The following is a 27,465-nucleotide window of genomic DNA, read 5'->3' on the forward strand; positions in this document are numbered from 1 at the left end:
GGCAAAGGCAAAGGCAAAGCACCCCTCTCCACACCTCCCCCAACTGCCTTCCTTCTGGTTTTTTTCTTTTTCTCTCTCTTTCTTTTCTTTTTCTTTCTGTCTTTCACTTTTTCTGTCTTTCTTTCCTTCTTTCTTGTACAGGGGTTCATGAAGAGAAGCAAGACTTGTGCATCACAAATGATGGAACTATCCCCACCCCAGCCAGCTTCCCACCCTGCAATAATGCACAAGCCCATCTTATCCTGTACCTGCCCCCAGAAGGTGTTTGTCTCTTGATGTTTTTGGAAAATCATGCAGTCTGATCTGCTGGGGAGTTCTGCAGTGCAGGCGCCGGGTGGCTGGTTCTCCCCCTTTCCTGAGGCTCATAAATGATTGTTTTTTGACAGATAGGCAATAAGAGCCACAGCCACCCCAACGTAGATGCCAGTTCCAATTGTGATGGACAGGACAGCCAGGAAGAGTGCTCGCCGGGAGCTGGAGCTTGCATGGTGGAAGTCCCCCTTGGCTACTGCTTTGTTTGTCTGCAAGATATACAACAACAACAATGCAATATATTTAGTTGTCTCGTCTGGAAATGAAGATGTGATGTTCATTTCTTGGCTGAAACATGATCCTGGGATATGACAGTAAACTGGTTGGAAATAAATTTTTTTTTTTAGTTGAATGAGGCTATTTGCACAATTAGGATAATGATGCCATCTCAAGCGGTACTTTTAAGTGCCTTTAAGCTTAAACATATGCTAGGATTTGGTACTATGCATCATGATGACTCCTGAGACGGCTCAGCCTCCCCTGAGAACGTGGACAGATGGACTGTGAGCCAAGGGTCTGCCATGTCCCCTCCAGACACAGCTACAATCCTGCTTCTGTGAGGTGGCTGGATTCCAGCCTGGCTGTGAAAGGTAACAAGTGAAAAGTCCTTTAAATGTGCCACTTGCACAAAAATATTCTTCCAGGTCAGCTGAAATGGTCAATCTGTTCTTACCTGGACAAGGACAGGCAGGGCTGAATTTTCCCTTCTAGTGCAGTGCTTTTGAGCATACTGACTGGGTGGAATGACTGGCCCAGGTTCACCACCATAGAAAGGCCAGATGCCACCAGACACATCCACCTTAGGCCTGAGCTTTAGTCCAGGACAAACACCTGGGAAAACAGAGCTAGTAGACACTCTTTCAGCCTTGATTCAGATGAAGACATGCATACGAGCAGAGCAGTTTCCTTCATTATGAGAGAGATGATGCATGTGTTTAGTGGGGCCATTGGTGTTGGAGCCATAGCCTTCTCTCTTAGGGGTGGTGCTTTCAGCTGGATTGTGTTACACTGGCCTTCATGTCTCTTGCTGTTGTTCCCAGTAGCTCAGACTAATCCAAAGCTCTGGTAATTGTATTACATCTTCTTTGTAGCTTTGAGTACCCAAGCAGGTGCCTTGAATTCAACCTAATGAGCTGGAGTTCCCATAGTTATATGCAAGGCATTTAGGCTTGAGCACAATGATCCTCACAAAGTTACAGGTTTGTTAGTATAGACAGAAATAAGAATCGCAGCTGAGTAGGGATTGTTTCCTGTGATGATCCCACAGTCACACTGACATCAACAGGATGGCCACTGCAGAAAGATACATGTGGTGTTTGAGAAGTATCCTAACACACCTTCCAGGCACCTTTGAGCCCAGGAACCAAGAAAAAGCAAAATTCCTGCTCAGAACAGGGAAAGGAAAGCTAAAATTGGACAGGACTTATCTACCCATTGACAAGACCTCCTAATGCCATTTCAGTGGGTCACAGTCTTGCAGTGGGATGTCATTTTTATAGACCACGGTGTGATATCAGCAGGGTCACCCAGCATCCAGTAACCGATCTGTCACCTACAAGAAAGGTCTTATAGAAACATATGAGCTCCAGAACTTCTGAGACAGTCTTTGTTCCCTTGTTACAATGAGCGAGGAATTCATAATGCTTTAATTGTATTTCTCCACAAATGCTCGATTTTCTGGGACACTTTCTGCTTCAGTGTCATCTAATGCTCTATTTTTGTCTTTGTTTTACTACCTTGCTACTCAGAGCAATTTACAGCAGCCAAATGACAATCTTCCACGCTGAAAAAAAGGCTTCTGGTCTTTCTGTCAATTACTTTATTAGGAGAACTGTCTCCTCTCACTCATCAACCCAATTTTTTAAGCATAATGCCTTGTAAATATTTCAGGCAGAAACAATGTCAAACAATACATATGAAAAGAGAGAGAGACTAGGCTGCAGGCAGGACAAAAATTATCATTTCAAAACAGCAACATATAAACAACTCACAGGTTTACACCTAGTGTCATGTCCTTTAGTTTAGACAGGGAAGGCATCCTACTCACTTTGCAAGGGATGTCTGGCCAGAGCTCTCAGCAGGGTGATCAGGAATTTCATGAGCTTCTAGTCTGGGACTTCCAGACACTCAAAAGAAGATCCCTTTTCCAAAAAAATGCCAGGGGCTTTGGGGATCATTGAACTATTTCTCAGGGTCGCTTAAAAGTCTTGGCAAGGAAAGCAAGAAAGCTTTAGAAAGAGTTGGTCTTTCAGCTCTCATCAAAGATTTTCTTCAAGCATCTGCTACCCATCACAGCTTAAACAGGGAGGCTCTGAGGTAAACAGTTTCAACCCCCCAAAATGGAGGGAAAGTTTGAAAATGCTGGAGCATTTCAATTTGACATTTCTGAAATGTCATGTTATGTTATGGAAAATTCTGCAATATTTTGGGTTGACCTCTTTTAAATGAGACTTTGTACAGTTTCAAAACGTATTTTTTAACTTAAAAATAGATGGAAGTCAAAGGGAAAAGAAACCATATAGCCAAAATGTCAAATAATATGAAAACCTGACAGTATATCTTGATTGAATTCAATAAAAGAGGCTGGATCTACCCAAAATGGTGTGTTAAGCAATGCAAAGAGATTCGGAAGCCTGATTTGTTGAGCATTAATAGCCTTTTTTCTGATAGGATCTTCAACCTAGCAACAAACCTTGTGAGCACAAAGAACAGCTTTTTTTCTTGATGAGCCCTTTGAGGACAGCCGTGACCTTTGTGAAAGGATTGCACCTATGGTGAAAATCCAACTTCCCATTAAAATTTTCAGCCCAGCCAAAGCCAGATGTCTTGTATTAGTCATGCGGTGCCATAGAGTTGCTGAATGTTGCAAATCCTGTCATTTATGATATAGCTTGATTTTGCTTGGGGAATAGGCATGCACTTTCACAGAAGTTCTAGCTTCCAACAAGTTACCTAATCAAAGTGGCTTTTTTCTTTTAACCTAATGCATATTTTGTGACTTAGCAAAATCAAATCCCTCCTATATAAAACAATCCCATTACTCCCTGACATCGCTACATGCAAATTACAGCATTTCTGTAGGTTTAAGCTAAACAGATCTGGAAAACAGTCATTACACAAAATGCAACCGAGGCCAGTTTTAATAGGTTAGAATCTAGCAACTAATAGGCGGTTTTTCTTGAACATTTTTAAAACATGGATCAGATCTTTGGTATCTCTGTGTGTTCTAAGGAACTCCCTTCATTTTGGTACCCACCCAGCAGCTTATGACCCAGACCCTTTCATGCCTGACACAGAGAAGTGACACTCTGTTTGGGGACTTTCATGCCAGGGATGCCTGTGCTATAGCAAACTCCACGTAGGAAATCAGGACAAGAAATGTATCATGTAGATCAGAGAGCCCAGTCAGACCCAGCCTCACCAGCTTTTCCTTGTTGTGATAGAAAAGGTGAAAACAATAGTCATTAAACCTAAAAAGAAACCAAGACATCTAAATGTAGACAGTGGTCAGGCTGTTCACTTGTATTCACAGTGTCTGTATCTTGGGTATTGCTAGCTAAAACATAAAACTTGTCTACTTAGACAAGTCCAGTTCTCTACTTTGGACTGGCCACCTAAGCCCATGATCAAACACCACCGACAGAGAAGCAGATGCCGCGATTCAAGTATCCAGAGCCAAAACTGGTGCAAGTACAGAGAACGATATCTGTTGTGGACTCTTCTTGGTAATTGCTGCCACCCCCAACACTGGGACCACAGGCATCAAAACAAACTCAGCCTTGCTTTCTGACACATGTTTTTGGGTCAAACAATAAATGTTTTCACCATGCCACTGTGGTTAAAATTGCTCAGAAAAAGAAAAAAATCCATTTTAGCTAATTAATAAAATCCCAGATAAATATACTGAGTAAGGAAAATACCCCACCAAATTTTTGTTAAAAATGAGGTCACATTTATGGCACACTAGTCTGCAAACTAGTGCAAGACAGGATGTGTTAGACTGATGCCATCTCCACTTTCACTAAACAGCCCCATCCTGGATGCCCACAGTGCCTGTGATGGACATGCTCTGTGCAGTCCTGGGTGCCACAGGTGCCCCAGTCCACTCAGAAGCCTGGCCTGAAATGACAAAGCCCTGCATCCATCCAGATGTTTCTGCTCAGTTGGAGGTGGGAATGGGGTAATGTGTACCACCAGGGCCCTTGTCAAGCCCCTGGGGCTGATGTGCCAAATGGTACAAAGGCGCTGTTTGTCCGGCCATTCATACCCAGCCTGGAAATGGATTTCTGTGAGCTTCTCTTGGCAGACTCAGCTCTGGCCTCAGTGAAGCAATATTTGGTAGTGTTACTTCTTTCCCCTGAAAAGCAAAGCTCCATCTATGAATATTACTGTGTTGAATACTTAGCTGGTATTAATTGGCCCATCATGCTTGACTGTGAGGGTAATGCAGCCAGGACTGGTGCAAGAATGAAGATCCAAATGCTGTACTAACAAAGGGCTTGATTCACTACAGCCTCTCCAAGCTAAGTGCCTTAATTTAAGTAGTAAGGAATACAAACAGCTATTCTAATGGGCTTAAAAGTGGCTGCAGAAGTAAACACTTTTCCTAATCAGAATTATATCATCTGTGGAGTTTACAGTAGCCATTCGTTTCTTCCCTTCCCTGGCAAGACTGTGGCTGGCAGCCAGACGATTGATGAACCAATTTAATACAGTCTTTGGGCAACAGTGGGACCAACAGGTTTGATAAACACAGCAGGGGATGAATGCAAGGCATGGGATGAATTATGAGTGGGAGATAATTCATCACATAGCACCAGGCAAGTTTCCTCACTGCACAGCCAGAAGATGAGAAACTTTTCTTGCAAAGGGTTTGTATTGCTGGACTACCCCTGCCTCTTGGTTTTCCCTCGGTCTGTGTCCTCTAGATGCCCAGATATAACTGTCAACTTGCCAGCTACTGGCACAGGTTGTGATGAAGGCTGGGTACTCCAAAGCTGAAAAACAAGGGCTTGAGCAAATACCAGCCCCCAATCAATCCTCTCTTAAAGGCTTTGGAAGTAAGCCAGGAAAGTGAGGAGGGCTGGGGGAAGAAGGGTTAAGGAGATCTGGACGGTTTATCTTACTTTGTGTAACTAACAAAATGAATGTCTTGTTGTTTAGAAACACTTTCAAGGAACTTCCCTGGAGTTTCCACTTAAGCTTCTGCAAAACATATTCATCATGTCTCTGGGCTGCATGTTTTATAGGCTGAGAGAAGATGAATACTGTACCTCCACAGCTGCAAGGCCAAAAAATTCTGCTGCATCCCATAGTGACTCATATATCATACTCACAAAATACCTTCTGGTATGCTGTATCTGGAAACAAGAAACACATTGATCACAATTATTAATCCTGCCTCATCTCCCTGAGGCTGGAGAGTGGGAGTGGCTCCATGAAGGAGTAGAAAAGGGTATCCTGATCCCTTTGGTCTGGTGATGGGGAGCATTTCTTTTCACTTCATGGGAAGAAAAGGCCAGCAGGGAGCAGAGATGCACAGTCTCTGTGCAGCCACTGGCCAGACCCTCGTTACTTCAAGTGTCATGCAAAAAAAAGACACAGAATGAGGAATAACTCATACAGAAAATGCTTCTGCTCCCATATCTTCTTCTACCTCTCTTCTAGTCAAAAGCCCTGGTTACTGTTTTAAACTTTGCCCAACTTGTGCTTCTGCTGGTCTCAAATTTCTGGGCAATATCTTCCACCTTCAGGCATACACCACTTATTTTCACTGGCAGTGAGAAAAACACTCCAGAGTCTTTGCTACGCATACAGACAGGAAAAGGGTGAAGTCAGGATTTGCCTTCGAAACATGAATGACAACAGGGAGGTGCCAGTCAGCAGGGGAAAGCATTGGGCTGGGAGACACCCAGTGTAGGGGTTGGGATGTGGCAGGAGAGTTTTCAGTCCTGAGGAGAGCATCAAAGGGACTATGGAGTCCCATCAAACAGCTCCACAGGCAGAAAGGATGATCTAAATAAATGACAAATGGTTCTTTGTCAGGCATTTGCAAATTCCATTATGCTCATAGTATAACAGAAACTTCAGCCTGTGGCAACTTGCCTTTCAGGTACCATAAAGCTCTTCTGGAGGTTTTAATCATTTCTGTTGTGAAGTTGGCCCAGGAAATGGACACAAGTCTCAAGCAGCCATTCCCTGTCTGGAACTTACTGTGGAAACAGTGGGGAGCAGGTGTCACCTGAAATGCAGGCACTTCTAAACAGATACAGAAACCTCCTAGACTCATTGCTGGACTTAATCTCTACTGATGCTTAAGTTTCTTTTCCACTTCAAAGGAAGTCATCCAACCTAGTCTAATCTAGCCTTCAGCCTGCAGTGTCCAAAACCGATTGCTGGATCATCTTCAGGAAATTCCCATCCACACTCCAGTATTGACAGGTAAAGACTAGATAACTTGCTTGGGATTGATGTCTTTCCTTCTGTGAGGGATCAAGCCCACCCAGATCATGTAGAAGATAAAAACCATAAGATCTTGACCATAACCCTGTCTCTCACTGTCTGGTAGCACTGACATCAAGTTTGGATGGCTGACCTTGAGATAGTAAATGCCTAGCCCACATGGAACTTCCCCTGAGGCAATGCTGAGATACTATGAGTACTTGGGTAGCAGTGTCAGAAGGATGATACAGCAATGTCACCAGAGTTTCATCAACACATGGAGAGGGGATAAACTAGCACATGCAGCTGCTGTTGCTGCTTTGCTCAAGGCTTTGCCAGATGTCCTAAGTGCTCTGCTGCACCTCAGAGTGACAAAACAAAATCCAGTATGAAAACTTGGCCCTGAAGAATTTCTTTCAATAATGAATCTTCGTTCTAATAAATAGGCTTGTGCCTTCAGTGGCCAGAGCATAGCACTGTGCAATGTGTGAGTGCATTACAGCAGACACTTGCTGCTTCCCTTCAGCAGCCCTTCTGACCTGTCTCACCCCCTTCCTTACCATGACTGTTCAGCAAGGCAATGAAACAAACAACAGGCTCATCACAACGGAGGCAGGAACAGCCACCTGTGCATGGGCAGTGAAAAGGATGGGCTGGTGGCCATCCTGTGTTTGGAGTAGCCTCTTGCGTTGCACTTCAGGGACAAGTGTAGTTTAACCAAATGTTTCTCCAGCAAGCCTTTCAAGAGACATTTCCTTCTTTGTGAGGATTATCTTCTTTGCTCTGTAACAGCATAGGAACTTTCAGCCTGGCCAAAAACCCACCAGGCTTCTGAACGGTGATGGCGCAGATGAAAACCAAGTGGCCTCAGTAAAGGAATTTCTACTGCTACCTAATTAAACGATCTTGTGCTGGTGGAAGGAGATGTACTGAGAACAATACTTACTCCTGGAAACCTATGAAAGGCTCAGGAAAAGAGAGTGTGAATGGGGAGAAGAGGGTGTAAATGGAGACCAGCATTAATTTGCCTCTTCTGCATGATCAACTTCTATAACATCTGGGTCTGAGCCCTCAGATCATTTTGATATTAATGTTTTCTGCTGGAATTTGAAAATATGACGTAGATGAGGACATGATTCAGCCCCTGGCTGCTGCTGCCTGTGGTGTTTGATTGTGTATTCAAGTGCAGATAAAACTATAAATGTTCGAGTGAGATTTCGGCACTCAGAAAAACAAGAGCATAATAATGAGAACAGCAGGCGTAAAAGGCCTGAATGAGCAGAATGCAGAGAGATCTTTTTAGACAAGCTCCACAGCAACAGCAGTTCATTTGATTGCACTTGAGAGAATGAGACAGCCTGCAATACAAGGGCAATTCTGTTGTCTTGGCATATACAGGAATTTGGATGTTTATGGTAAAGAAGATGATTTTGCCCCTTTGCTTTGCTTCTACCCCTCAAGCAGATGTTGCTGTTTTGTGATGAAAGAGGAGAATAAAACTTGCGAAAGGTCACATGTGGTGAAGCCTAGTTTACATACACAGACGTGCCCACACAGAGTTACACACAGCTGGCATGGGTTTGTGTCCACGCACATAGATATATACATGGTCTGCCTAGCGGTTGGATGCAGCTAAAGCACTTATGTTCATCAACCAATTATTAGTGGCCAATTCAGTCCCAAGGGTCTCATTAATTTTCCCATTTAGATGGCTGTTTGTTCCTTCTTTGTCTGAAGACACAGAGTTTAAAATGGGAGCATTACTCAGGAAGGGAACTCTGGAAGCAATTCCTAATTTTCAGATTCCATTTTGTGAGTGCCAAGAAGTTGCTCTCAGCTCAGTGGACATCACAAGGTACATGCTGCCAGTGGTGCCCCTAACCCTGTCGCAAGATCTGGACTGGGACTGGCTGGACAGTGCCACAGATGAGTCTGCATTTCAGGACTGCCAGAGTCTCCTGGTAATGTATTTGGTGCGTGGTCAGCAACAGAAGTCTCCAAGAGGCTGTGGAGTCTCAATTCTTGGAGATATTCAAAAGCCCACTAGACATGGCCCTGAGCAATCTGCTCTACCTGACCCTGCTTGAGCAGGGAGGATGGTCTAGATGACTTCCAGTGGTTACTTCCAACCTCAACCATTCTGTGATTTTGTGAATACTTGACGGTTGTACAAAGTTGTGCAAGGTGTTATTAAACTGTCAATTTGTTTATACACAAATATGCCTGGAGAAATTCCTCTGTTTCACAGGCAAAAGCAGGGCTTTTAAAGCCCTGTCATTACTTTGTTAGGGCTCTGCTAAAAGACCTGCTGGAGATAGGTTTTGGAAAAAGCTGCATTCATATCTCTATTCCTCTATCTTGTTATATAAGTTGTCATAGAGAGTGGATTCCCTCTGTCCACATCCAACCCTACTGCTCTGTGACCCTCCAACTCCATTTGTATCAAGATGCTGTGCATGGTCCCAACCTGGGTGCTTGTGGATCTTAGACCTCACTGTGGGGACTTTTTCTGTCCATGAAGACAGCCACATGACCCCACACTAAGCCATGTGGGTATGTGCTTCCTATGGAGCAGTTGCATCAACCCCCAGCTCCAAGTTGGAGGCTTATAATTTTGGCCCAACTTGCTATCCCTTGGGGTAGACGAGCAGGCCATTATGTGGTATTGTTGCAATTCAGAATGGCCACAGTACCACACAAGAAGAACATGGTGAGGCACCGGCTCCATGCCATTTGGTGTGACCTGTCTTTTTTTACTCCAGTGCCTTCTATCTGCCTCTGGTCTTCTTCCTCATTTGTGATGGGAGGAAGACCATGTTATCAGGCACTTTATATTCACTGCAGTGGCCCTGATCTCTCTTCCCTCCAACATGAGCCACAGAGCAGAGGAAAGGGTAGAAGATGCTGCCCAGTGTTGCCAGAGAGGATCTTAGCCCTGGACACCCACCTGCTGCCCTGGGAAGAGACAAGAAAGGGATGGTGGAACAGAGAGGTGATGTGAGTTTCTGCCTTGGGCACCCTGAGCCACACACTTTGAGGAGGTCAATAATTGGGAGAGTCAGAGACACTACATGTTTGAAAGTGACTCTAGAGTGGTTTCATCTCCTCACAGATTTGACCAGAGAATGACTTCTGCTAGTTCTGAACTCCCAATTTTCTCACCTGCAGGTGTCCCTATTTGAGTTGAAACTAAATCTCTAGGTTTTAAGTGAATTATACAGTCTCCTATCTAACAGGTCATTCATGACTTTCTGAGGTAGGATTAAGAACGCTTGTGCTAATATTCACCCTTGTTTGTTGATAACTAGCGTTCTCAGCTTTGCATCACAATCACCCATGATTTCTCTATATGTAATCTGTGTTACACTGTTCTTTACCTCCTCCCAATTTCATGTGTTGCGGACATTCAGAGTAGCCCTTTCAGATCTATTGTTGGCAGAACCTAGCTCCCTTAGGATATTTTTTTTCCCAGCATGTGGGGTGGGTACCACATCAGTTATATGGAAGTGTTTCCCAAGGATTTTTCCTTGGGGTACCGTTTACCAGACCAGCCTGCAAACTCTGCAATCCTCTGACTCCCACCGGTGCTGTGGTGGCATCTTTCTAGGCAGAAGACCCAACCTAAGCTATTTCTGAGAACCATTTTGTTATTTGTTATTTCAACTAGTAGGGTAAGAAGTTATCAGGCTATGGACTCTGCAGCATCTGACAGTGAATGGGAGGTAACTTACTCCTCTTTCTTCAAGGACCACATTTACCTTGAATGAACTCAATTTTTTGAAAGGGTACTTCAGGCACGTCCATAAAGTCACCAGAGATCAAACGATGAAGACTACCTCTTTCTTGTGACAAGATACTTCCTCCCCTTTCCATTCCTTTTACTTTCTTGAAGCCCACAAGAAACACAGTATTGGGAACAAAATCCCCAAAATGTATTTTGTCTTCTAGCACTTCTTTGTTCTCTTAAACCTTAATGGTCTTTTCTTCCTCTCTCCTGGAGAGGCAACATAAGTGATGCAACTGGCTTTAGCAGACAGACACAAAGGACCGTGCGACCAGAGGGGTGATTAATACGGAGCAAGAACCCTGCTGCTCCAAGGTGCTCCACAGATTGTGTTGGGTGGGAATGAGGAAAATGCCTGACAAACACATGCTGGAAGAAAGCTCTTCTTGTGTTCCCAGCACAGAAAAAATCCTGGGTCAACTAGGGTCACAGGCTGCGTGTGTTTTAACATACCATCTCTTCAGTAAGTCAGGAAGTTCAGTGGATTTGCTTTATAACTGGAGACAACAGCAAGTAATTAAGAGCCTGATGATCCTGCAGCACTCTTGCAAGGAGAATAACTTTAATGGGGATATACGACTCTTAAAGTGCAGTCTGAATAAAGCATCAGGGGTTTGCCTTTAATTTCCATGTGGACAGGAATGAGGCCAAACTGAAAGAAAGTTTGCTGCCAGTGACAATAGGCCAGTTTCTCAGTCCTTTGGAGATGCTGGAAGGATTCGTGTTGATCCAATATGGCTACAGAGCAGGGCTCAAAATTACAGCATTTCTGAACTTGCAAGATCCTCTGGAGAGATTTCTGTGTTTTCTACATACTTCTCACTGGAAAATGCTGTTTTATCCCTAGGATCAAATGCCCGCCAAGGTCAGCTCAGTAGGGCTGCTATGACCTGTGCTGGCTGAGGATCTGCATCTCAGTAGGTAGATGGTAAGTCTTGATAGGAAGGACAGCTAGAAGTTTAGCCTTGCTTGTTCTGGGGCGTGCTCTGGATGAGCAGAGACAGAGCATACTGCTGCATGGAGCCTGAATCACTCACTGGCATTAAGCAATGGCTCTCCAACTGCTCCATTCCTAACTCTAGTCCCTTGGTTTGATTTAAATCAAAGAATAATGTCTTGTTTATATTCAGATTTTTAAATCAGCCAACCCACCTTCATGTAAAAACAGGGAAATGGAGGCGGGAAGGGAGAAGTGGGATGGTCCTGCAAGGAAAGGCAGAAACCTCAGCAAACTCAGGCTTCTGGAAGGTATCCAATGCCACTAAACTTCTTTTAACATCAGAAAGAAAACTAACTAAATTGCAAAGGCTTCAGAGAGTGTCTGCACAGAATATTTGCTGGTTTAATTGTATTCCTTTAAGAGGCAAATCAGTTTACGCTCCCAGAGTTTTTGTATCAGCCAACTCTGCAATGTTAACTCCCAGAGTATAAACGAAAAGAGGCAAGGTGCTTTGTTTAGGAGCCCCCAGAGGAAAGTGAATTAATTAATTTGGGGTCTGTGGTTGAAGGGTGCATCTCACACAGCAGGAAACCCTGAAGGGACACCCCCTTGCAGCAATGCCAGATGGTTTGTATGTCTGCACAGCTTGGGTGGTGGGGGAGAGCTGCCCCGCGTGAGGAATGGGATGGGCTGAGCATCTCTTGCCTTCCCTCCTGCTTATCTGGACAGCGAATGGACTTTATCACCTACAGGAGCCCTACTGTTCTGGTTACCTGATAAGCAAAATTGGCCAATGGATTGAAAAGTTATCAGTGAGGGCTGATGGACAGATAGATGGGCAGACAGACAATTGCAAAGGCCACAAAAAATTAATACAAGCTGCAAATTTCCTTAGTGTATTGGTTATGCATGTATGGTACCAGCAAGGAAATGCCTAGCCTCGATTTGCTATTGATTGCACCAGGAACGCCCTCACAGATAATAGAGCTGCAAGATAGCTAAATAGCAGCAAGCTGTAAATTCAATTCCTGCAAAGTGTTGATGGTCTGCTTTCCCAAGGGCAAGTAGGAGGTGCCAGGCACGGCCCTACAGAGACCAGGGGAAAAAAGCAGGACCCAAACCTCAGTCCCTTCTCTTTATACGCACCACTTTTCCCAGACACCAGCAGCAGCTCTCTACTCACACAGCACTTTCCTGTCTCCTGACTTTGGCTCCAAGCCCAGATGACAGCAGCAAACCCAGTGGGGTGTCATGCAAGTCTCGTTTCAGGTGCCTCAAAGCTCTGGGATCCCCTATAAGCAGTGACAGAGAACAGCCCTAGGCAAAATTAACTCTTTCTGGCAGATACATAGGTGTCTTGCTTGGATTTTAAGAATTTGATGTGTTACCTTTCTCTTCTGATTAAAATGATTAACGCCTTCCTACATAAGCCAAAATGTCTTGGTTTGGTCAAGTAAAACATTTAATTTAATTGCATATACTTTTTTTTTTTTTTTTTGATGCTTGATTCCCTGAAAAAAACTTGAAGAAGAGCATAAAGGACTTTGTCATCTCCAAATACTGCTACCTCTGACACCAGGGATGTGAAACTGTACTTTTTTTTTTTTTTGCCTTTTGAACTCAGCAGCAAAGTGTTTTCTTTCAAGGGACTGTCTCAAAGGGGAAATTCTAGTAGAACTTGCAGTTCTGAATTCATCACTGAAATTTTACCAATGCACATATCATGGATATTATTTGGAACCACATTGTGAAAGTATTACAGAAGTATATCCTTGCTCTGTTCTTAAAACCCTCTTTTCCTATCTGCTTATGGCACCACCAGAGACAGGTTATTGGGTTGGATGGGCCCCTGGTCTGACCCAGAATTTTCACCTGTTCTTAGGAGGGTTAAGCATTGTTGGTTTATAATGCAGGGTGATACGCTGAGTTAATCCATTATGTTAATATGCTATTCCTATATTTATTTAACAAAGGACTGTTGAATTCGCTGACATAAGAATTACACCTATTTAGTGTAAGAGCTAAAGTCACATTTTGATTAAAAAAATCTGTTTATTATGATTGAGGTACAAAAAAAAGCAATGTGAACTACTGACTCCCTTAAACTTTCTGCTCTGATTTCTGTTCCCATTTTTACTGGAAACTTCTGAGCTGGTAACAAGCATGGGAATAAGACAGTGGATTTTTGCCTTTCTGATAGACATACTTCTTTTAAAACAAAGTTTAATTATTTTTCCGCTCGCTGTTTCTCCTTGCCTGCATTTTGGTAAATGTTATCACTGCTTTTACAATAAGTTTTATATTTACATGGCAAAAAAATATTGACCGAAGTCCCATGAGAAATACAACTGTGACATTCCAGAAGATAGACACTCAGGAGGAAGGCTTTAAAAGCTCTAGAGGAGAAGGAGGAGGAGATGATCTTTTAATAATTTTAAACGATTCAAAATGCATTCAAGATTAAACAGAGACAAAGACAAAAGACTGAGCATGAAAAGCAACATGTCTTTCTGACCAAGGGCAGAAAACAGTGTCAAAAAAAGTGTTGAACACAATGTGTGCTATCAGAATTTTTTAAAAATAATGGAAATTATTTTAAGCACTTTATATAGATATTTTTGAAATATTCCACATTGATTTTGAGGTATTCTTTGGTTTTTTCTTTATATATACGTTAACCAAACCTTTCAGATTAAAAATTTATTTCCAGTTGAAAAAAAAGGGATTTGTTTTGTTCTGCTTGAAAATGTGTTGATATGGGATCCTCCAACCTTTTAAAAATGTTTTTGAAAACCTTCTGAGATAAGAAATTTCTCCAAACTCTTTTCTGAAATACATATTCTCTCTTTCTCTCTCTCTTTCTCTGCACACAAAATCTTAACAAATCATCAAAAACCCAAAACTTTGGTGCATAAATTCTAATTTGGCTCCAATATTGGTCATTATGCATTCAATTTTTAATTGCTTTTTAGTGACCCACACATGTTGCTTCTTCATAAATGTGACCCTTTCTGAAGAAGCTGCTCCTCTTGTCGGGGCTGGGATGACCTCAAGTGAACAAATTCCTGTCAAGTAGTGACCCTCTTGAGAAGAGATGCTCTGGACTTATGGGGTATTTTGCACCTGCTGCTGGATGCAGACTTGAAGCTACCTTGGAAGACACCTAGAAGGGGGATACTAAGGAAATTATTCCTGGCTAGGCTGCTTGTATTGTGGGAGAGACCTGGAAACTGCAGTTGGTAGGTGGTGTGATCACTGCAGTACAAAGAAGATACTCTCTGTCCTTTACGCCTAGACCCAAACCAGTCCTTGGCTGGGAAAAGAATGAATAAAGAGAAAAAAATGTGCTGTAAGACAGGCATTCTACCCAGACACCCACCAGCATTGACTAATGCCAGAAACACCACTGCACAGGCTGAAGAAACTGGAGGGCATGCTCATCTCTTGTCTCAGTTCCATACTCAGTAGAGGAGGACTCAACAAGATCTCATTTTTCACTATGGGGAACGTTCATCAGCTGTTCTGGAACAGTTCATTTGTATTTGTCACCATTGGAAATGGAAGGTCTAACTTTGTATTAAGCTGTCAACACCCTGAAATGGCTGCTCCATCTTTCCCATGACTCAGTGTCTGCAAGACAAGAATTCCATGTTCTCCAGCAATAATACATTGCAGTGTTGTCACGCCGGCAGATAGCAGCCCCTAATCTCTTGTGTACAAAAGTCCACTCTCCTACAGCTACAGTACTCCCAGGCAGATGGTCCTGCATTTCAATGGTCAGGGCTTGCATGAGTGGGGAGTCTATGAAAGGGCTTTATTGCAGCCCTTGCTCTTCCCCTGTAGACTTCTTCCTCTTTGATGTCCTGTAACTCATTTCTGCTCCTCTTGCCATTCTGCTCCTAGTTCACCCTCTCTTCTATGCAAACAGCAACCCTGCCTTTGCATTTTGTGACCATTACCTCCACCCTCTAAAAGGGTGCAGGCTGTCTAAAGGGTGGAAGGTGTGGTATGTTGTGTTATTATGCTGAGTGTTTCAGCAGGAAAAGAGCTCTCCACAAAGCTGGGGCATGGGTGTATAGAAGCCATCCAGGAAGCAGCACCACCTTCCCAGGGGTGGGCAGCTGGAAGGAGCCCAGCACCAGTGAGCTGGAAAGCTTTGCTCATCCTTCTGCTGCACAGTGAACAGAGCAGAAAGAGAGGTCAGTGAAGCTCTCCATAAAAGCTGCCACTGAGGAGTGAGTCACCTGCCAGAGCGCTAACAGCTTCTCCCAACCAGTTTGTCTGCTGGCATCACAGAAAGACCAACGAGCCCCAACACCTGCAGTGCCTTAAGCAAAAAAGTGAGGGACCCCCGCAGGTCTTGCAGCACAGAGCTGCTGGTTTCTCCTCCATAATGGCAAGAACATCCTGCTAATGTGCCTTCATCATGTCTGAGTCAGCTCTTATTCCGGCCCTCAGGAAGAAAGCAAACTGGCTTGAGACATGTTTCAGCAAGGATTCTCTAGCTCTGGTATTCTCTCTTCATCCAGCATCTTATTAATGCCTGCAATAACCACCTTATAATATTGTTTTCTTGCTGCAGGCTTGCTCCCTGAATCTGCTATTGCCATACTAAGAAAAAGGAGCAGGACAGAAGACAGCTGCAGCAATTCTTACATTGGTGTGCTGGGACCTTTTTATTTTTGATTCATGGGGGCCCCCAGTCAGAATATTTTCTGCTTTGATGATAGTTGGTAGAAGGAAGAGGCCATCCCAAAGGTCTCTTCTGCCTTTAACAAACTGCTCCACAGGGGCAGCGCTCTTCCTCAGTGGCAACCCATTAGCATGCAAACATGAGTTCTGATTGTCCAACAGGGAGAGCACAGATTGCTAATAAGGATCCTTCTTAGTGGGTCTGAGGAGCCATCAACAACCTGGCCAAGTTTTTTAATATTAAATTATTCCAGAGTGTACAAACAAGAACTGAAATCTGCTTCTTTTATCTTTACCTCTCCTTCATTCTGTTGCAGACATACAGCAAATATCTCGCTCTGTGCAATTTAATTGGCATTGCTGTGTCTGCCAAAAGTAATGAAAAATGAAAATCAAAAGCTCCCCTCTCCAGCCAGTTGGCTTGTCTAGCAGCAGATGGGTCAAGACTGAACAGCGGTTGCTGTAGACTCCAGGTCCCTGTCAGCAGGAGGGTGGTATATCTGTTTGCGTGTCCCTGTCTGCCCATCCTGTGCTGAGCAGGACTGCTGTGGAGAGGCAAGGAATGCACAAACACATTCTCTGCAGGAGGATGCAACCAATATGTCACAGTCTTTCTGTGAAGGGGTATAAAAGCCTCGGCAGAACACCCTGGTTGAACAAAAGACTCTTTCTGTGAAATGCAAACCTCAGGAGTCAGAGCAGGCACCTGTTGATTTTAAAGGACTCTGCTTCTTGCTCTCCAGCCCCTTCCCTTTAAGGTACTGGGAGCAGAGTATGATACCCTGGGCATCTGGCAGGATGACAGCTGCTACGGAGAAAATCCTTTCACATCTAAGTCCCTTTAGTTTGGCCACCCCGTGTCCAAGACTACTCCATCACATACAGGCAGGCAGAGGAATGCTAGAAGCCTGACTTTGCTTTTCCTGCAAAACCCAAATGAAAATCCTTCGTGTCTGTTAAATCCAGGATGCCACTTTTCGTGGTAGGGATCAGCATGCCACACTACTACAGCACGAGTTGCCGTCCATCAGCTGAGCTGCTGACAGTACGCAAGCCAGTGCATGCCCCAGCTTGCAATAACGAGGACATCGGGACAACAGCCTGCATCGCACCTCAGCCTGGGGCAGGCTAGGAACCAGTGTGCCTTGGGCTCTGACAACTCATGGGCCACATAGCTTGAGTGACTCGTGCCAGGGTTTTCCCAAGAGCTCAGACAGCTGGGGACAGAGGGCAGGCAATTCCAGACTGTTGTTAAAACCTGCCTCCTAGATGGATCCCTGACTAAGATTTGCCTAGTGAAAAAGATCTGGTGTGCCGCAGGGGACCAAGCCTTCAAAACTCACTCAGAGCAATTCCAGCTAAGTGGTGAGGGGAGACGAGGAGCAACAGACCCTTTTCATTCACACAGCTGCAGTTTTACACAAAAGGATACGGAAGAGGATGGGCAACATCCAGAGGCAGTAGCAGGTGAGCAAGATGAAACTCTGGATGCAGATATAAACTGGGTATATGCTTAAGCATCTTCCACACTGCAACAGTGGAGCTAGAAAAGGAGGGCTGCGTTACTGAGGCGAAAAGTCTGTCCTGGTCTGATATCTCTGTGACATTTGTCCAACAGAAGATTTCAGCAGGAAGTTATTCACATGGGGAGGAATTTGATAATTATTTCAGAGCTTACGCCCTCTCCTTTCCTCCTCCCCCTTCTCTCTCTCTCTTTCATCTCTCTGCCCCACTGAGCTAATACATGCTTCATGACTGAAATACATCCTTTCTGAAAATATTCATGAACAACTGTTTTCATTATTTGCTCAGTGCTAAATGACTTCGTGATAGCTATGCAGCCAGAGGTCTAAAGCAACTGTCTGCCATGGTGACCAGTGCTCCCCCACTGTCTCCTTCTGCTCCGTCTCTGTCTCTCACTTTTTCTGAGCTGTAAGCCCTTGAGGACAGACTCATGCATATTTTTTTTATAATTTCCAAGGTGTTAGCTTTGATTCGTAGAGCACCTAGCACAATAGGGGTCCTTGTCCTGGACAAGTGCTGGTGGCAGTAAAAAAGATACTCACGTTATCAAGAGCATCCTAACAACATTAAGTGAATTGTCCACACTTTTCTCCCCCACTAGAAAACAGCACAAGGCCAGGCTCTAACCCTTTTTGGAACAGGATACAAATGTTATTACAGGGTGCACTCAATTCAGAGATGAGGTTCTCATGGTAGCAAGGATGCTAACCACAAGAACACTCTGAGTATCAGAGTGCTAATATTTCTGTCTCCCACTACAGAAGAGCTGTCTGCTGATGGAGGAAATATTTCTTTCTAGTACAATTATAGGTGGAGCTATTCCGGCTCAGTGGAATTACCTTGTGATTCCTCATGCAAACAGCAGCACCATATGCAAAACTTTCAGAGATGGGGAATCACTCTCACAGGGCACACCTCCACCACTCCTGATGGGAGTGAGTGCTGCATAATTTTGCCCCTTAGCAAATGTCTCTGTGATGTTTCAAATTGCCAGCTGAGACAGATTTAAGACATGATCTGTGGTGTCTGCATGCCAGAAGGTGAACGGCAGTTGACAGGAGTGTCCCTTTGAAGGAACCCTTTCAGGGATGCGAGCAAATATGTCCCACAGGCTGGTACTGGGCAGAAAGAGGGACTTCAAGTGTCTGGAGACATCTGGGGTGATGGAGATGGACTGGAGTGCCAGGAAACAAGAGGTTTTGAAGCCAAGCCTCCTGAGATCTCTGGAAGGTGGTGTGGAACAGCCATAACTGTCTGTGATTTTGGCAGCCTTGGGCAGCAGGACAGATTGCTAGTGATGTGCACACTCTAGAGGTGCCTTGGTCTGCACTGGACTCTGGAGAGGGCTGGATGAGGCCCCTACCTTTCCACTGTGCTGCCTCCCCTCTTGGGCAGGACTGCAGATTGAAATTTCCTTTCTGTAGTTCAGTGTTAGGTAACATGACAAAGAGCCTTGGGCAGGGGAAAGGGGATGTTGTGGAGACTGGTGACAGCAACCTTCAGAGAAAAATATTCTGTATAGCTGTCTCTTCTATGCCTCACACAAGGGGGTCCTAAGCCCACCAGTGAGATATCAGTAAGGTCAGGTCCCTACTGTCAGCAGATGACTTTCATGTGCCCATACTTGATCCAGATACTCAAGGATGGTGAGGGACCACTAGTTCATTTGATGGGAAATGAAAAATCACAAACAGGGGCTGTGCTGCTCACCCCTGAGGAGGAAGACATGTGTCTGCAAACACAGTTTCCCTGCACAGTGCAGGAGGAGCTGGGTAAAGTAGCACAGCATCGTGCTTTGGGGGACATATTTGCAAGAAAGGGAACTTGGTCTCTCTCCCAGTGCTGTGTCCTGACTCAGACCTGCCAAAACTCCTCGCTCAAGTTCTGTGGTGCTTTTAACTCGGGCTAGCTGCTGGAGCTGCCAAACTATCCATGGCAGGCTGTAAACAACATTTCTATTTTTTTGTCTCCTGAGGAGGCCCAGGGGGAGAATACGTTCTGCTGGTGTGAAAGACATACCTGGAGGTTCACCTTAGTGGAGTACAAAGGACTCCAGGCTTCTGGGAATGCAGACAGGAGACTCAGCCCCAGACAAGGCAAGGGATGTAGCAATAGGCATGAGCAATCAGAGTTCATACAATAATGTCTTCTGCTGGATGAAAAACTGAATGAGATATTGGATTTCAAGGATCTTCATGGCGAATGAGAGAACATGTGCATGGTTTCCTGGATCAGCCAGGCAGCGAAGGTACATTGCTAAGCTGTTCGCTGGGTGACAGGTCATGAACAGGGCATCTTTAACCCCACATATGTACCAAAGCAGGGAAGCTGCTTTCTGGCACATCTAGGTGGGCGCTTCTCTGGCCATCACCACTTTTAGGCTGGATGGTGTGTAAACTGTGAACCAGCTGAGACACAGGCAGTGACATGCCTCCACAGAAAGAAAAACATCAATACTGGAAATAGAAGAAGCTGTGTCACCAGGCTGGAATGAGTCCCTTTTCAAATGAGCTCTTCACTAGGGAGAAAGAGTGGTTTTATTATCTGCAAGCAAAGCACTAGGTTACGACAGCAATCTGGAGTGTGTTTCAGTTGCCACCGCTGCTGTTGGAGCAATTAGGCTGAGTCACTTCAGTGCTGTTTAAGACTCATCTTGCTTTCTTTTTAACTTCATGTGAGAGAGAACTAAGGTTGTGGCCCTTGCCCGCAGTAAGGAAAGTAATGAAAGGGATGTCTACAGTAATTTGAGGCTACCTCACTCTCTGCTTTCAGATTCCTGGTGCTTTTGGAGAGCCTTAAATTATTTCCAGAGGAAAACACTGGCTTTCTGAAACACTGGTGTGCTAGTGCAAGGGCATATCTTCTCAGACAGTTATTTGCTTTGTTTCTCCCTCTCTCTTTGATCCCTAAAGGTTTTGATTGTGCAGAAATGCCACTGAGGGGGGTAAAGCAAGGGAGCTGTGCTTATTTGAGTGGAACAAGGCTGATGTACATCTATCATTGTGTTGTCTCCCTGCCTTTCATGCAGCAGCATCTGCAATTGTGGCCCTGCACACAAGTTGGATGGACGGGTGTGAATTTACATGACCAGTCTCAGAGCCTTTGAGGGATGGTTGCTCTTTGCGACTTGCCAGCAACAGCGCTTGTGAAGTCTACTGACTGGCTCCAGGTGTGGTCCTGAGCTCAGGCCCTTTCCCCAAGATGTCCTGTTCAGTTCTGGCTTTTCTGGGGTCTGATCTGAAGCTAGGTAAAATGGATGTGACACTTCCCAGTGGCTTGAGAAACTTTGAACATGTTCCTTAGAGAAGTCCTTTAAATCTGATTCCTTAGAGAAGCCCTTTAGATCTTAATTCTTTTGTAGGTTTGTGCCCATTTTGGGGCCAGCTCTTTTGATATCTCCTAGCTTTGGTCTGGAAAATCACTGTTTAATCTGGCTGGGGTAGCAGAGAGGAGCTGGCTGAGTGTACATGATAATCCTCTTGAAGCTATCTATATGTGACTTCTTACAGTCTAGGATTCTATGTTGATGAGAAGTCCTAATGCTGATTTCTTCCTTCTTCAGTTCAGCTGCTCCTTTCTAACACTGGATTTCCTACTTCACCAGCTGCAAAGGCAAACTGACTAAGTCAATTACAGACAAGAGTAGCACTCATTTTTCCCCTTTCTACTGAAGAAGTGCTTTCCATTCATAGTAGCAAGGGCAATGTGAAGCTTATCCATAATTGAGCCTTGCTGGAAAGGTTATTTCAACAGGATGTCAACCTCTTCATGTCATAAGAATATTCACCTAGGGATAGCATTTCTCATGCCCAACTTCTTTCTTTTCTTCCAATAACATTTTACTGTGATTTATTGTCGTGCTTGCAATATCCAATGAAAATTCTGAAGTTTTCAGTGCCTTGTCCAAAGAACTGAGATATTTGGGTGAATAGGGGATGCTGGAGAAGGGGAACCTGACACCTCCACCTACTGAGTCCCAGTGAGCACTTTTTCTGTGATGTACAGGCAGACGAGGTAGGACATGCACGTGACATTGAAATGCATCTCATGAGACTGTGTGCCACCAGGTCCTGTTAGCACTTAGAAAACAAATATATATTTAAAAGTGAATGTAATAACTATAGAAAATTGGGCATAGGCATTGCTGAAATTATTGAAATCCAAGCAAACAAGGATATGAAGACATGTATAAACCCAAAAGAAGAAGGTGACAGTAGTAACCTTTATGGTCCAGGGTGTCCTGCCCCTGTCCTCTCTGTCTGCTGTCCATCCCCCGTCCCCTGTCCCTCCCTCTCCCCCCCTCCCCTCCCCGCCTCTGGCATCCCTGTCCCTCTTGCACTAAGTACTCTGCAGAGCGAAGAGATTTTCCCTCTATGTGATTTAAATTAAACGGAGAAAACTTCTCTTATAAGAAAAGAAGCTACTCTCTCAGTGCTGCCATCCTAAACCAGAATGGCAAAACATAAATTTCACATGTTGGAGGATGGGGATGGACTTGGAAAAAACATCTGCACAATAGTTTACTGAAACATACTGAACAGCCAAAACATGGCGACTAATACCTTGCAATATTTAAACATATGTGGTTGTTTAACACCAGCCAGCAGCTAAGCGGAATATTTGCAACATCAGGACTTGTTTATGTGTTTTATTAACTGATTTACCACCATTCTGTGGCTGGCTGAAAGACCACTTCTGCAGTTTTGACATACAAACTGATCACTGTGTAGAAACACCAGTTTTAAAAGCAGCATTTTAAAAGAAGATAAAAGAGCTCGTGATTCAAATTAAGGTAAGTGGATGAATTTCAATAATTTATTTACTTTTTTCCCCCAATTTGTACAAAATATCTGTATTTATGTGGTCATGCCTTTCAAGGGTAGAAGGTATTTTTAACCAGTGCTGGCCTTCAAGTAGTAGGATAACTACATCTCATAGAGTATTGAATTCAGGCCAGCTACACACACGAATAATGTTAGGAACGTTCCTAGGTCTGTATCTTAATAAAAGGTCTGTGTTTTTATACTCACTTGCATTACATTGAAATAAATAATGTGTCTATGGAAAGAAGGAAGAGTTTAGATCCCTCTATAGACAATGCCTGTCTGCAAGTGAGGGGATGAGTGACAGATACATCAGCAGTGTAAAACCATCATCACTGTAACTATTGCTCAATAGCTTTAATAATACAGTTGATTAATAATATATATTGGTTTCCTTCTTGAAAAGGATATAGTTATTTAAGTTGCAACTGCTGATAAAATTTTTAATTATTCTAATTGCCTTATTAATTCCAGGCAAGCTCTCTTCTAGCTTGTAAAAGGCCAGAGCACAACATGTACTTTTCTTTATATGCTACAGGAGTGCAGGTGAGCAAGCAAGAAAGCTCTTGGAAGGGTTCCCCAGGGTCTAAGGACACACAATCTGCCAGCTTTGAACATTTCTTCTATTAAAAATAATGCTAAATTACCTGAGTAATAACATTTATTTTGCATGCCAGGTGCCACAAGATTGCTGAGGAATATAAAGGAAATGGCATTTTTGGAAGATGCATGACCTCCTCCTCTCTCAGCAAGTCAGGCTTTTAATCAGCTTCTGAGATTAGGGCTGTACAATGGCTACAAAGTCATGCTTCAGCAACAGAGCCTACCCATGTGGAGCCAGCCTGAACATCTAGGACATATATCTGCAAACCAAAATCACGTGAAGGTCCTCTAAGGGAAGTCAGGGATGTATAGGCTAGAAATCAAGGCTGATATCCTGATGGGAGAAAGCAGACCCTTTTTCAAATGGTACTTTTGAAATCAGATGGATGAGTTAATATGGTGGATGGGTGGTAGTTACTGCATTGGACCATGGGATTGAACCCAAAGATTTTTAAAACTTGCTGCCTTACAGGCATGTGAAGATTTTTCTGCTGCATAGGGATACCTGACTAGCTCTAAAGCAGAAAGGTGGGTGACGGAAGAGCAGCCTATTCATGACAATGTGGAAAAGCTGCCAGACAGATCTCTTCATTGCCAGTCCCTGAGTGGATCTGTGTTTATCTGCCTCCGTGTGTCAGACCTGGATATCACTTCTTGCAAGTAAAGAGTAGAAAGGAGAGCTTGGAAATCTTGCCGACAGACATCCCACGAAATTGTTCGTTGGCTTGTGCTGTTTACTCCACTCTTCTGGGACAAACAGGGACTGGAGCTGAGTCACTGGGAAGAGGAGAGCCACCAAGAAAGAGAAGTCAGGACGTTCCCTGAAGGCAAAGCCTGCATTAATATCAGTCATTCAGGAGGTCAATGATACTTCCCCTTTGCATGCAGATGGTTAGAATAGCACTGATATTTTCATTTTACATGTAGCTGCTTATCTGGGAGTTAAACAGCGTCAAATGCAAAGAGGACAGAGGTGGGTAATTGCTTATGCCAGGCAAGATTTTAGTGAAGGAGAGAGAAAGTGAAAGAGAAGGAGGGAGAGAGAGCTATAAATCAGTTTACAAACTGATTGGAGAAGTACTCTGTAATTGCAAGAGACTGACCAAAAAAAAAAAAAAAAAAAAAAAAAAAGACAGAAAAGCCCTGCTGCAATTAAGGACCCAGAATAAATAGCAGGAGAGTGCAAGCAGCTCTCTTCAGTGCTCCTTAACTTCTCTGGAATTTGAAATTTATTGTAATTTGTATGTTATATCAAAAAATCTCCTACCAGAAAATTCAACAGAATGGGAAGGTCATCATACCACGTAAGGGGCTGGAAAGAGTGCTTTGATCCAGAAAAGCAATGAGCTTGGTCAACTCTGACTTCTACCCTGCCCTATGGCAATGTTCTCAAACCCATGGGAATGTCAGCACTTAGTCTGTCTCACCAGCACCAGTGGCCACTGGCAGGGGTGTCCTCCCCTTGTCTTGTTCCTCCTTCATTGATGCATGTTAAGGCAGAGAAAAGAAAAGAAGTCAGATGTGCAACCGGGTAAAAGCACACATACAAGCAGAGGGAATGCAGAGTGATGATGAACTGCTCGAAGAACTACCCTTTGAGCAGCAAGAGACTCAGGCACCATTGAAAAAGGGCAACAGCAGCCAGAAACCCAATAGTCTGCACCTGTAAGAGCACTAGAAAACCCTTGATAATGTTCTGTCACTGAAACTTGACTGTCCATACTTTTAGATAGTTAGAAAAGTCCTTGGTATTGTTTTGGTTGTGCCAGATATCAGTGTCCCAGATGATGCCTCTGCATGGTGAAGGAATTAGAGCAGAGCAGAACAATTCCCAATGTTCACCTTCAATGTGATGACCCTGATAGAAGGTAAAAGGGTAGAATGGGCATAAATCATTCCTGCCCACAGACTTTAAGGCCAGAGAACAGCCCTTGGCACATTCAATTTATTAGCAAGGATGTAGCCAATGTGTTCTAAACCACTGGATCCCACTTCACTGGATCATGGACCACCACCCATTGTCAGAGTTTCTGGGAAAGTGCCATGCCAGACTCAACAATTTGGTCATCACTGGTCTCATGGGCAGAGATATCTGGGATACCCAGGGCATGGCCTGCATGCCAGGTTCAGCAACCATGTCACAGCTTTAAGTGTGGATAATTCCCTTCAGCTTTTCCTGTGCTTGACCCTTGAGACTGGTCCATGGGACATATCCAACCCTTGGTTGAATGAATTGCAAGGGGACATCTTGGGTGCATAGAAACCTATGCACAGTTGGACACACGCGCACACACACACATATATAGGTATATATAAAATAGATTATTTAAATAAAATCACTGTAAATCAGATGCCAGCTTTGAAAAGAGTTCAAAACCCTTCTGATCAAGTTTTGAATGAGGATCATTCTTGTTTTTAGGGAAGACAATAATGTCTGTAAAGCTTTCCTTCCATTGTCAGCTGATCTCTGTGCCAAGCGGGGGTGGCATTCGTGTTTTGCAAATGGGCCTGGGCTATTTGCATGGAGCTGCAGCTCTTCTGTCTGTTGTTAAGCTTCCTTTGAAACTTTCTGAAACAGTTTTTTTACACCCGCCCACACAGAGAACGACACACTCCCAGGGCTGTTTGGGGAACTTAGCAACACACTTCTGATGGGAAGCCACACAGGCAGCAGCAGCCAGATCTGAGGCACCAGCTCGTCCCCCCTACCTTCCCTTAGACAATTGCAAGGGCACTAAAGCTCCTTGTCAGGGGTCTTGACTCAAAGAAGAGTATCTATCATCTGTTGCATCAGTCATCTTAGAGTACACTGCACAGAGGGCAGGGAAAGCATAATCTCAGATCACACAGTAAAACCAAGAACAGCCTTAGGTCGCTTGGTCCCAGCCTTGAGCTGGAGTGGCCTGCTCTTGCTCTGGTTAGTGTTTTAGCATAAATGGGTGGAAATGGCAGCTCCTCAGAGCAAGGATACTTGGTGATGAAGCACAGCTGTGTCTGGGACAGGATACAAATGTGGTAAAGCACCAGGCTAAACTGCACTGGAGTCTAAGTCTTCAGTGCACTATGCTAACTCTGCTTGCGGCAGAGGCCTGTGGAGGGTTTCTCAAGCTCCCCCCATGCACACAGAGATCAGGGCAGGCTTCTGCATGAGGGAATGGGAGGTAGAGGGCTGGTGTGAGTCAAGTCTTTCAAGAGGTCTGGCAAAGTGTGACTCAAAAAAACTAAGATCCCCTATGCATTTAAGCAACATTGGCAGCCACATACGTGGGAGGTCCCTATCGTGGTCCCTGCTAAAGGAAAGAAATAGATGAGTCCTTGTGGGATAATAGAAAACCTACAAGACATTTGGGGAAGAGAGAGAGGCAGGACAGGCAGGCAGATTTTGAAGGTGCACCAACCATGACAAACCTCACTCTTTCCCCAGGCCTTGTCCCCAGGCTCTCCTCTGGCATCCCCTCACTGAGTCCGCACAGCTGGTAAAGTCAGTGCCTGCCTCTTTGAAGCAGCAGCCTCCCAGAGACCCTTGCCAGTGCTCCCTCCATTTCTCCAGTGGTACAACAGAGATGTGCCATCTGTGGGGCAGACCTCAGGTGGCCCAAGGACAGGACATCTCCAGGCAAGTTTGATTCTGTGGTTCCATCTTACAAAGCAAACCCCAAGTGGTTTTCAGGCTGCTTTTTTTGTACCTGAGAACCCAAGTGAGCCCTGAATGTAGTGTTCTCATTTCATATGCTTTGATATGAATCCTTGAAAATGTCATCTCTAATGCTGCCAGGCTTGGAGGAGATACTGCTCTTTGAGATACAAAAAAGCTGGAGATTGATGCTTGCTCCATCAGCAGTACTGCTGTCCCTCAGCAAGTCTGAACTAGGAAAAACTAAGAGTTTGCACAACAAGAAAGAACAGACATAACAAGTGAGGCAAGGCTCCCCTGTACCTGGTCTCCAGCAGTGGGAAACAAGTGATGCCCTGGGACATGTAAAAGGGCAGAATAAGGACATCATGCCATTTTCCCTAAACAGTCTTCTAGTCTTCAGGGAAGGTTGCCATGGAACAGGAGTGACTTAGATATCTCAGATCCCTTTGTTTGTTTTGTTCCTTTATTAACTTCTTTTTTGCAGTGAAGATCTCAGCAGAAACATCAGCCTAATATAGTCACTAACAGATCTTAAATATTAATAAATATATCTGCCTTCTCTCAACTGAAGCAATGTTCCAGATAGGGATGCTGTGAAAGCAGCTGTTTGCTTGCATGATCTGGAAGAGGACGTGCATGTCAAAAGGGAGATGCGCAGAATGCAGAATTTGCAAAAGAGGGTGATGAAAATAGCTGTGACTGCTAGTGG

At 44.3% G+C, this 27,465-nt stretch overlaps 1 protein-coding gene across 1 annotated transcript in view; it reads right to left on the reverse strand.

Annotated features, from left to right (window-relative positions):
- Positions 1-96: 96 nt before the first annotated feature.
- Positions 97-27,465, reverse strand: part of SYNDIG1 (synapse differentiation inducing 1) — an 87,036-nt gene continuing 59,667 nt past the window's right edge. Inside the window, exon 4 of the mRNA XM_075088580.1 lies at positions 97-521. Within this exon, the coding sequence (XP_074944681.1) occupies positions 363-521 (159 nt within the window). The 3' untranslated portion in view covers positions 97-362. The remainder of the gene's footprint in view (positions 522-27,465) is intronic.

Source organism: Phalacrocorax aristotelis, chromosome 3, assembly GCF_949628215.1.
Source record: "Phalacrocorax aristotelis chromosome 3, bGulAri2.1, whole genome shotgun sequence".
In the NCBI taxonomy this organism is placed as follows: domain Eukaryota; kingdom Metazoa; phylum Chordata; class Aves; order Suliformes; family Phalacrocoracidae; genus Phalacrocorax; species Phalacrocorax aristotelis.